We start from the raw sequence: 11756 nt of genomic DNA, 5'->3' as shown, positions 1-11756 counted from the left end.
GTTCTTATGCTGCTTGACCCACATAATAAAATACCTCACTCTTTTGCTGTTACGCGTTTGTTTTTTCTCAAACATGTGTGAAATGTATGCCTTTTGCTCTATAACCTACCTGTTTGATTGGTAATAATAAACTGATACTGTGAGGGCAGGTGAAAGTAAATGTCTTAATGGTTGACCGTTCTCATATATTTTGGAAATGTTCAAAACTTGAAGAATTTTGGAAAAACAAATACAATGTCCTGTGTAAAATTTTGGCTCATGCAGTTCCTTGGGACCCTGAACTTCTTTAGCTATGTAATTTCCGATACGGCGTTATTCAAAAAGTTGATCAGTTTCTGGTAAAGATCTTGTTAATTGCAGATAAAAAAATGTATAACAAGGAAATGGGGGAAGGTGGACATACTAACAGAAGATCAATGGACAGCTACAATAGAAGACATTCACAGACTGAGATTAAAAGAACCACAAATGTAGAAGAGATGGGCAAAATGGTAATTGTACATGCAAACACATTTTAAGTGTACTCAGATATGTTCATGTTTGTTTTTGTTTTGTTTTATATTGTCATGAAAATTTAATAAAAGCACAAGTGACAAAAAAATGTCTTAATAGTTATTCTATTTCCTAGAGGTTTACTGTCTTGTTCTACATATCTTTTGATTTATGTTGAAATTGTTCATGCTGCTTGTTCCACACAATTTCAGTTCTTTTTTTAACAGAGCTGTAAGAAGTGCTACATACTAAATGCAGTGCATTGCATGCAGCGGACAGCATAAATCTAACACTTAGTAGAGACAGAAGCAAGGTGAGAAACCGCAAAGAACGGGGGCAGCAGCACAACACAACCTGCTCTTATGAGGTAATGAGGTCTTGTGGCTGCTGAGACATCGACACAGCTATGCGAGAGCAGATGCTGCGGATGTGTGGACCCAGTTCAAACAACCACGACACGGTTGAAAGAACCACTACCGGGTTTCAAGAACCACCGCCCAGTCAAGACTGGTGGCTCTCATCTCGCACTCAGTCGTTGGGCACAGCAGTAGATCACTAATTTATCATGGCAAAATGAAGAAACCCTTCACGGACTTGAGGATTATTGTCCAATAGCTCATTAATTTACAGTTTTTCTCCAATGGTTTGACTCATTTCTCGAAACGGAAATCACATTCTCAAAACAACATGGACAAACCCACAAACTACTTAGTATTTCCTCACAACAGAACAGTATTTCTCATTCATTTTATCACATTGTGCATGTTCCAATTTCTAAAAACATCTTTGCAAATGATGGTCTAATGTCTAATGTCTGATTTTCTCTGCAAAACATATCAGCAACATTTCATTGTATCAGTCATCACATGATCAATCGTCTGATCAGCTGTCGAAATCAGTCAAGAGCATACTGTAATACCATGAATAACATACATAAATGAGTTTGCGTGAGGCTACATACAGTTTTCCTTTTTTTTTGGTTTTGTTTATTTGTCAGATATGTTATACTTTGATGGATGAAAGCTACTTTGTGTGTGAATAAAAATACTGTGTGAAGTCAGTGAAGGACTGGGCTCAGACAGAGAGGCAGATGAGGGATATTTCAATGCTTCGCTGCCTTAATTCCAAAACATCTACAGTGCTCACAAAATGAACAACGGGCAATGCATTTTTAGGGCACTGACCAGTTGTACGAGACAGGAATTTAGTTTTGAAACATGAGTAAACACTACTTCTGTTGTCATTGGCGCTGTATAAATAAAGCTGAGTTGAATTGAGAGCTGAAAAAAGTCAGAATTCTGAGAAGAGAAAAAAGGCGGAATTTAAGATTTCTTTTCCCCAGTGGCTCCAATCTCTCCCTTGACCATTAACCCCATGAGAAGAGGAACTGCTGTGGCCTTCCTGGACCTGAAGTGGGTTTCCACACATTACCAAATAAGGCGCGTGCGGGGCGTGGGATGGATGCGTTGCGCTGCGCGCTCCGAGGAGCTGCTGTGGATGGAAAAGACGCACGGAGCCACCTCGGACTTACCGCCTTACTAAAGCATGAAAAGTAAACTCCGAGCGGGGAAATCGGTAAGAGCAACACTCGGATCAGCTGTTCTCCTCACTAACTATTCAGCAGGAATCGGTTTGTGCGCGTCCTGGTCTATTTTAAGAAGAGGCTGACACAATGGCACAGGAGGAGCAGCAGGGCGCGGCGTGTCCGCTACTTGAAACGGGAAGACATTTAACTTAAAGTACCTCTTTCTACACTCAGAAACTTCCGCTTATGTAAATTGTTCCCTTTTATTCACTTCGAGATATTCCTGAGTCTATTTTTCTCATCAAAGTATACATTCTTCTTCTGCCGTGTGAGTGAAGTTCCAGGTGTGCAGCGACTTTCTCGTAAAACAACAAACTTTTCTTTCTTTCACTCATTTCATCCCCGCCTGCGAGCGATCGGCCCTGCTGTGTTCCTTCCAGCGCCCTGCTATGATTATGTTAACTCGTAGGTATGCAAGGCATGTGTGGTATCAAAACCAAAATGGCAAACCAAAACCTGGTTTCCTGTGTGCAGGAAGCCACACACACACACACCCCAAAAACCGCCCTGCTCTCTGCAGCTCAAACAGGAATTAATGTGCATCGGCTCTCATGATCGGTGTGTGTTGAAACTTGCAGGTTTCTTGAAGATCAGCCACCATATTAGAATTATTGGGAGGAACTGTTTGTATCTTCAGTCTGTTGAAATTATGTCTGAAAAATGATGAATGATGTGGTTCCTGTGGACGTGCCATTAGCTCTGCAGAGCTGCTTCCTTTATGCAACATAACAGGAAGCCAATTAGTACAGCTAATGCAATTTTACCATGAGGAGGGAGTGCATGATCTTTCTCCATGTACATGGTATCTGGAAGTTTCTGAGATCAGATGTTTCTATTCTACATCATCTCCCTTCATCAGTGTTTATTTCATTCTTTAAAAAGAGAGAAAAAAACAAGTAGGAAAGAAATATTTGATTGAAAGGGGGCAAAAAGAAGTGAATTCTCCAACGTAAATCACAATTAAATCCTGCATTGAGCATCTTTTGTGCTTTTTGCATGGAAATTAATACATCGTATTTAGTTTTATTTAAAAAAAAAAACCCAATATGATTAAGTCACTATTGACCATCATGACCATATTAGGTGACTCTGAGAGTTCTACCAAGCTGACAATGCCATCTTAATGACGTGACTCTGTTGTTGTGCCAGGGAGTTACAGAGATCAAGATTTCGTAACACTTCTGGAATGTGTAAACATATGGTAACGCACAAAACTCATCACTTATATTTCTCATAACAACATTCTTTTTTTGTGCTCTTGTGTTCAATGAATGATTGATGCATCTAATCTGAATATCCATAAAACAATGGAGATAAATTCTGTGTAGTCACACTGTATCTGATTACATGTTTGGAAAATTTATCAAGAAATGTGTGAAATGAAGTAAAAGTTTATTACAGAATGACCACAGAGACACACTCACGTCTACGGCTGGTTTTCAGTCATGAATTATTCTGAACAAGCACGATCTTTGAATTATGGGAGGAAGCAATGACAAATTCACACATGCACAGGGAAAACATGCAGACTCTCAGAAACAAAGTGCATCTGTTTAACTGTTTTGCACCTCATTGTACCATAATTTGCATATTAAGTTGGCGAAAAAGACACTCATACACAGGCGCAATGTGCAAACTCTGAACCTTTTCATTGGAGTGTAAGAATATTCACCCGTACTTCTCCACCATACTTCCCATCTTCCTTATTTGACCTCTCAACGATCTTATGTGACCGCTGCTTGCAGTTTTCATATTTGTGCAAATTTGAAATGAATAAAAACTGATGTATTTGATTGTATTGAATATATGTGGATTTAAAAACAGTTGTGGTTGAAACAAAGAGTTGACAAAATCAATTTTGTGGTGATAACAATAGAAAAGTGGTTCTAAAACTTTTTACAGTGAGTAATACTTGAGAAAATATGGATTTCTCTCGGATTTATGAGCAGACAGAACAGAAGTAATGTTACGGCTGTGGATACGTGCCATATTCAACATTTTTGCTACAGTTAACAGTTTTATTACACACTTTAAATGTCCCCGGCTGGACTCCAGGCTTCATGTTCTTCCTGTGTGTGTCTTTATATGTCTCTGTGTCTGCATTGTAATAGATGAGCAGCTGTAACTGCCTATACCCATCCTGCCCCATCAGAACTACCCCACTGGAAACACTAGAGGGCGCCAGAAACTCTTCATGCATTCCAGGCTGAGGGACTTTCCTTGATGCAAAAAGAGTCTGACTTGAACTTCCTGTGTGTGCAGGTCACAGCAGGCATTACTTTGTCTTTACTTGCTAAAATGTTATTTAGGGATGACTCAAACTTTGTCGGAAAAGCATATTTGTAAAAGATGCAGTTAATATACATGAGGCTTCTTTACATAAAAGAAGAAAAAGTTTCTAAAACAAAAAAGTTGAAAGAAATTTAAACTCATTGCATTCTTTTAAATTGCATTATTATTCCAAAATGGTCCTTGTATTCATTCCACCTTTCTTTTCCTCCTGCAGATCATGTGATAAATACTGAGCCAGAGCAAACAGCCACTTCTGGATCTCATCGAAGACTTATCTCAGCGTTTTCCGGACCACAGAAGTGATTTTTTTTTTCCCTCTGAAGTGACGGTGACGTCCCGCCATGCCACTGATTGCATTTCCCACGTCCCAGCTGCTGTGGGTGCGGCTCGCCGCCCTGGTGTTCACCTGTGTGGCGTTCAGCGTGGCGGCGCACGGAGCCGAGCTGTCCCACAGGGGCATGGCCGACTGGTGCATCTTCTGCTGGGCGTTCAGCTTCGCCTGCACGCTGCTAGTCCTGCTGGTGGAGCAGTTTGGCCTCCAGACCCGAGCTCCGGTGTCCTGGTCCAACTTCCCCATCACGGTCGCCTGCTACGCCGCGCTCCTCTGCCTCTCAGCCTCCATCATCTTCCCGCTCTTCTTCCTCAAGGACCAGTACCTCCGGAATGAGGTCCGGGACCACCGCATCGCCTCCACGGTCTTCTCCTGCCTGGCGGCGGTGGCCTACATGGGGGAGGTGAGTCTGTCCAAAGCCAGGCCCGGGGAGGTGGCGGGCTACATGGCCACGGCTCCAGGCCTGCTGAAGGTCTTCCAGACCTTCGTAGCCTGTGTCATCTTCATCCTGATCAGCGACCCGGTCGCCTACGACCACCACGCGGCCCTCAAGTGGTGCATGGCCGTCTACTGCATCTGCTTCATCCTGTCCATGGGCGTGGTGGTGCTGTGCGTGGGAGAGCTCACCGGCTGCCTCCCCATCCCCTTCTCCAAGTTCCTGTCGGCGTACGGGCTGCTGGCCGTCGTCATGTATCTGACGGCCACCATCATCTGGCCCGTGTTCCAGTTCGACAAGAGCTACGGGAGCAGAGGCCGCAATTCCCCCAGGGTGATCGCCGCAGCCGTGCTCACCGCCTTCAACTTCCTGCTTTACCTCGCCGACCTGGCGTACACGGCCAGATTAGTGTTTGTCACCGTCTGAGAGCAGAGGAAATAAAACAGGGATAACAATACTTTGCCTCAGATGGCGAGTGGTTTAGCTGATATTTAAAATAAGACGTGAGTGTATTAAAGGACTCGATGCATTCTGTTTTATAGTCCTCGAAATTAAAAGCTCCTCCAGTGTTTGTGTGTTTTCTGTGGGATTTAGTGACTTCAGGACAGTATGAACCCATATTGTGAAGGTGTTTTTTATGTGTTTGATGTGAAAATGACTGAGACTCTCGAAAAAACAAGTTAAAATAAGTTAAGACACTGGAACATAGGAGAAAAGCAACAGTGTTTTAATGACTTTTACTTCATCACAACCTGACAAAATGAGTTGCTTATGGTCCATGTTATAATGTATTGATACAGTATTGTCATAAATGTCAGATTTGGAAAACTGAAGCAATGTAACTTGGTTGAATAAAGTATTTTGCCAAATAAATAGTAGTTTCTTAATCCAGTGGGAGTGAGACTGTGGCCTTGATGACTTGACAGTGACAAATGTGCCTGAACAGAGGTCACACAGAACATGGAGTTCCCAAACTGTTTTGGAAATGGAGCAAACGAAAAATGCAAACTTGCAAAACTGTAATTCCATTCATATTGAGTAGGACAACCACACACACACATGCCATATCAAAAATGTGTTGCTTGTGTTGTTTGATTGTTGTGTGCCACTGCTCATTAAAATGTCATCTTTGCTGTCAGTCGTGGTCGCTCTGTGTATTTTTGGAAAGTGCTGTTGTTTAGTTGTATAACTGTTTAGACTTGTGTGGTATTTGGACCAGAGTTTTAGTGGTCTTCAGTATATTAGAGTGGAACTTTTGAATTTTATAATAAAAATTCTAAAAAAAAATTGAAAAAGCCTTCTTTTTTCATATATATCCAAGTGTGGTATAATCAGCAGGAGACAAGTGAAAGCTGCAGTGATTTTACATGTACAAAAAAATACACAATTCTTCCACTTTACAGGGTTGTGAAGTCTTTTTTTCCCTCAATAATTAGCACTGAATTGCAGCAATAAAATGTTAAATGTCAAGCGTTAACAAACTGTATTTACAAATACTGAAGACAAAAGAGTACCACTAGTGTCTTGGTATATTTTCTATTGGCTTTTGAAAAAATATGTGAAAAAAATATATTCAGAGAGCACTTCCTTTCACAGAAGAATGCAAAAATAGAAAATTGTGTCAAAGCACAAAAATTTAACTGTACAAGCAAAGTCTTTCAAAAGACATTTTCTGAACATTTTAACAAAATAACATCAATGTATCTGAATATTTTCCAGAATTGCTGTTCTCAACCTTCAAGAGGAGATGAAATCATTTATTCAAGACACAAAAATTACATTTCCTCTCATTACTGATGGAGGACGCTGTTCATTTCTTCACTGCTGGATTGGTTGGAGCTGTTAAGCCACGCCCACCGCAGCACGAGCTTGACATGAGTACTTCACGTGCACCACGGAACTCCTATTTGTCAACAGAACATAAAGTTTGCGGGTCTATATTACAATATTTGACCTCCTCAGTTCTCGTTGCACCTTTCTGCTTCCTCCTTTCAGCTTTTTCTGTTCGGACGGTTCGTGTTCCTTCATTTAGACGCTCATTCACTCCATCAGCTGGCTTGCTGGTGCTGCGCCCTCCAGCAGATGGCGCTCTAGACCACCGCCTCAATCCGTCACCAAGAGGAAAGAAACAAGATCGAAACCGAAAGTAAAGAGACTCAAGTCTTTATTCAGACTGAAAAGTTCTCGACACTTCACAGCTCGACAGCCGTCTGGACTCTGGTAAGAGTTTCTACACTACCCAAGGCTTACAGCACGATTTGTTCTATAACAAAAGAAAATGTTGTCTGGAGTTTGAAATTATTTATATTCTCCTGAAGAGATTGTTAAATATTTCGACATTCGGCAGTTTGATGTTTTCGTCCAGCACAGGATAATCTATGCAACAGTAATGTGTGTAATTGTTCTTCAATGTGTGTTTGTTTGATCAGAATGCAGCCAGCAAGAACAAGATTAAAAAAAAAAAAAAAAAAAAAAGACTCAAGAAGCAACTCAGAACAAGAGGAGGAAGAAAAGCTCACAATCAAGACTTCTTCTCAACCCAGTCGTGTTTGCATCAATTTCCCTTTGAGACAGAATGGAAGGTAGGACACATTTATTCCTGTTGTAGTTATTAATCAGGTTCAGAACCAGAGAATATATTCTAAACTTATTTGTCTTTATGGCTTTCTACACACTCACACTCCAAAAACATGTTAAAAACACAAAGTTACCTTCAGCTCTCTCTCTGCCTCTCCCTTCCTCTGAGAGAGTGTTTGAAGCAGTTTGTCTTCCTTGTTTTATAAACATGTTCTTTCTCATGTGGACCGTGGCCGATTGAGCCAAGTTTATAATCACAACAATTGTATTTGTTCAACATGCCAAAATGAACAAAAGACTGAGGCTGCTCATATTTGTGGGGGGTTTTTTTGTTTCCTCTCCTTGCACCTCATGTCACTCTGAGTTATTTGCTGCTCAGAAATGTGCAGTTTTTACAGTTTTTTAGTTGCCGAATTGTAATAGACTAATATAAATGAATTAAGGTGAGTGAGTGATAGTTAAAGAAAAAGCTCATGAAGTATGTGTGAAGGCAGCAGTTTATAAACAGGCTCATTCAATACTGAAAAATAAATGTAGTTACCAAAATGATATATTAAATAAAAATAGTAAACTGAAATGACATAATATTTGGCTGGAAAAACTGAATTTTATATCTAACAGTCACAAACAATTGTTAAAATATTGAAATGTTTTACAATTTGCTTCCATGCATGGCCTCAGCAAGAGCATCAACTTCTTTCCACAAATAAAACTGAATATTTCTTTTTTAAAGTGCAAACAGTATATTCAAAATTTTGACCAAAGTACTGCTCTGTTAATACAGAGCGCATTGTGTTCATACAGTTGCATTTTCTTGGTGCTCTTAAATTCTGTGTCTTGCCTGTCACTTGTTTACTGTTCATGATTTCCACTGAGGAGCAAATTGCTGCAAGACAAACCATTTAAAAGTGGCGGGGGAATCTTCAGTGCATTTTCAGATGTTCTGGCTGCGCTTGATCAGCAGCAGCGTCAGTTAACACTTAACTGCTCTGCTTCTTGTTGCTCTTGTTTTGAAAACAACAAAACACTCTGGAAAAGTATGGAAATATATATCAATGACTTACTTTGACATGATTTTTTCCCCCCCTAGTACAAAACGCGTTGAGGATTGTGATGCTGGGAAAATATGGATCTGGGATTAGCAGTCTGGCTAACACCATACTTGGAGAAAACTACTTCGAAATCAACAGTTTAAGTGACTCAGAAACACGTTTTTCTCAGAGCAAAACCAAATCTGTCCAGGGCAGAGTCCTCACTTTGATCGACTCTTCTGGATTGTTCCTCCCGGGCAGGTCTGAGGAGGACGTGAAGGCCTCCAGACTCCGCTGTATGATAGAGTGCGCTCCAGGGCCGCACGCTTTCCTCATCGTGCTCAAAGTGGAGAAATTCACAGAGCAGGAGGAAGACATCATCACACAAATCTGCAAACTCTTTTCTGAAGACGCCTTGAAATATGCAGCGGTTGTCTTCACTAAGGGGGACCAGCTGCCCGAAGGGATGAAGATCAGTAAGTTTGTTGATGACAGCAAGGCTCTGAGTGAGCTGGTGAGGAAGTGTGGAGGGCGCTGCCACGTCTTTGATAACAAATACTGGAAGCAAACCCAGCAGGATGAGTACAGAAGCAACCAGTTCCAGGTGGCAGAGCTGCTGAAGAGCATAGACCAGATTGTGAAGATGCACAGTGGTGGTTACTACACCAATAACAGGCTTCAGGAGGTGGAGAGTGAAATCCAAACAGCGCAAGAGCAGATCAGAGAGTCATCAGAAAACATGGTGGAGGAAGACATCAGGGAGCAGGCTAAAAGGAGGTTCTTTGAGAGGTCGCTGGAATGTCGCCAACGCTTATCTTCTATGTTCAGATGGGTGATGCGCCTTGTCGTACCGGGATTACTTGCAATTGTCGTTGGTGTGATCGGTTCAAAACTGAAGAAGTTTTTATATGAAAGAATATATGATCCATGGAATGAGCACTGAAGAAGTAATGAAATAGAAAACCTGGATGAACCTTTCAGATTGTAATTTTTTTAATGGGATCAATATCTATTGGCTAGTGAGGCTTTAATTTGATTTGTGTGTTTATTGTTGCAGGCCTGAACTGATCAGAAATCACACTTTTTACTTTTCCACAATGCTTGAGAAATGACAATAAAATATGTCATAACTTCAGTGATGATTCCAAATGTGTATAAACTGTTGACTTTAATTCATTATATACAACATGCATGCATTTATTCTATTGTGCTATATTCTAAAACCGGCTAGACTTCTTCTTTTTTTGTATCTTTTTTTTTTTTTTTGCTTTCAAACAATATCTACGATGTTTTTTTATCACTTGGCTGTGAGTGAATTAAGCAACAATAAAGAAGCTTCTTTGTCACAAGTGTTTGATTTCTTTTTTTCTTTTTTTTACTTGGGGTTTACTTGCAATTGTCTTTGGTGTGATTGTTTCAAAATTGATGAAGTCTTCAAATTAAAGAATATATGGTCCCTAGAAGGAGCACTGAAGAGTGATGGAACAGAAAGCCTGGATGAATCTTTCCAGATTTTTTTTTTTGTCAGTGGGATCAATATCTATTGACTCGTTAAGGGTTAGGGTTCTAAATGTGGACAAAGTGTTGACTGGAGCCCCAGTATTAATGACCCTCAATTTCTCCTGGTGTGGATGGCCCCACTGGTAGTGTTTTCCCAAGATGCTCAGTGCCATGCCATGTCTCCTCTGTTCTGTGCATCATAATGGGAGATTGTGTGTGTGTGGTGTGTGGTGTGTGTGTGTGTGTGTGTGTGTGTGTGTGTGTGTGTGTGTGTGTGTGTGTGTGTGTGTGTGTGTGTGTGTGTGTGTGTGTGTGTGTGTGCGCGCGCGTGTGTGTGCATGTGTGTGCGTGCGTGGTGCATACTGTTTGATGGCGTGGTTTTTAGGGACCGAGCCCGGAGGGCATGGTGGCCGCAGGCCACCATGCCCGGAGGGCAAGGTCTCTATTGTTTTTCGTTCGTTTATTAGGGACCGAGCCCGGAGGGCATGGTGGCCGCAGGCCACCATGCCCGGAGGGCAAGGTCTCTATTGTTCTTCGTTCGTTTGTCGTTCTCCTCCTCCTCCTCCTCCTCCTCCTCGTTCTCTATTATTATACTAACGCCCAAATAAACGCGAATTTGACCCCCTAAACATGCACGAAAACTCACCAAATTTGGCACGCAAATCATGACCGGCGAAAAATTTTATAAAATGGAAAAATTTGCCCCATCTGCTCTCTAGCGCCACCTAGATCCCAAAAAACATCTAAAACAGTCGCTACGGCCCGCAGGAATGTCGGAGAGAGATCAAACCAACACTCATGCGTTCGTCTCATCAAGATCTACATTTCACGCGCTCACACCCCTGACCTAAATCCAACAGGAAGTCCGCTATTTCCCTTTCAAAGTAAAATTTTGATCAAAATCACTCATCACGAAAAAATTATCTCCTCCGAGACCGTTTGTTGTACACACATAAGAGTCACGCGACGTGAAAGAGGACAAATTTCTCTACAAAAGTTGTGAACAACTTTGTCAAAAGTCTAACGGTGTGGATTTTATTAGCGTTCAAAGTTGGAAGTCTGAAATCCTGCCTTGCTCCGGCCCTCATCCGTTATAATGGGGAAAAAAGGAAAAAAATCGCCTTTTTTCAGCACCTCGAACAAGTGGCGACTGCGGCTAAACCGTGACTGCTATCAACAAACCGAGCACACGTAAAGTTCCAGCAGGTTCTCCTGAACAAGATGATGTAACATAAGTGGGGAAATATGATGATATATGCATGTTGACACAGGTAAGAATTGGGGTGCGCTCTGCATTTTTTTTGCTCTCAGTTATAATGGAGCCGGATGGGGAAAAATCTCGCGCTTCTCACAAACTGAGGCCTCTGGGGTCCAAACTAAAAGTCTCAATGCTCTGAAAGCCTCACCAACTGAAAGACAACTAATTTTCCTATCAAACGTGATATTTTTTGTTCAGTTTTGCCAAACAGGAAAGGTACAAGGAGCAGTTGTTTCGCAGAAGGAAACTGTAAT

The 11756-nt window shown here is 41.4% G+C and overlaps 2 protein-coding genes across 5 annotated transcripts; both read left to right on the top strand.

Moving 5' to 3' along the window:
* Positions 1–1944: 1944 nt before the first annotated feature.
* On the top strand, positions 1945–6005 carry LOC115386083 (myeloid-associated differentiation marker homolog). Its single transcript, XM_030088274.1, has 2 exons — positions 1945–2067; positions 4584–6005. The coding sequence occupies exon 2, from the start codon at positions 4711–4713 to the stop codon at positions 5560–5562; it is 852 nt and encodes a 283-aa protein (XP_029944134.1). The 5' UTR covers positions 1945–2067; positions 4584–4710; the 3' UTR covers positions 5563–6005.
* A 1203-nt stretch (positions 6006–7208) lies between these two features.
* Positions 7209–10090, top strand: LOC115386289 (GTPase IMAP family member 7-like). 4 transcript variants are annotated; one of them, XM_030088546.1, is made up of 3 exons: positions 7209–7356; positions 7566–7718; positions 9006–10090. In XM_030088546.1, the coding sequence occupies exons 2-3, from the start codon at positions 7567–7569 to the stop codon at positions 9685–9687; spliced, it is 834 nt and encodes a 277-aa protein (XP_029944406.1). In that variant the 5' UTR covers positions 7209–7356; position 7566; the 3' UTR covers positions 9688–10090. The 4 variants fall into 4 exon arrangements, with proteins under 4 accessions (XP_029944406.1, XP_029944403.1, XP_029944405.1 ...); XM_030088543.1 differs by having other exon boundaries at positions 7210–7356; positions 8804–10090; XM_030088545.1 differs by lacking the exon at positions 7209–7356 and having other exon boundaries at positions 7380–7718.
* The last annotated feature ends 1666 nt before the right edge of the window (positions 10091–11756 follow it).

This window comes from Salarias fasciatus, chromosome 3 (genome assembly GCF_902148845.1).
Source record: "Salarias fasciatus chromosome 3, fSalaFa1.1, whole genome shotgun sequence".
Taxonomy (NCBI): Eukaryota; Metazoa; Chordata; class Actinopteri; order Blenniiformes; family Blenniidae; genus Salarias; species Salarias fasciatus.
Note: the sequence above shows the minus strand (reverse complement) of the source record. Positions and strands in the feature narration are given on the sequence as shown.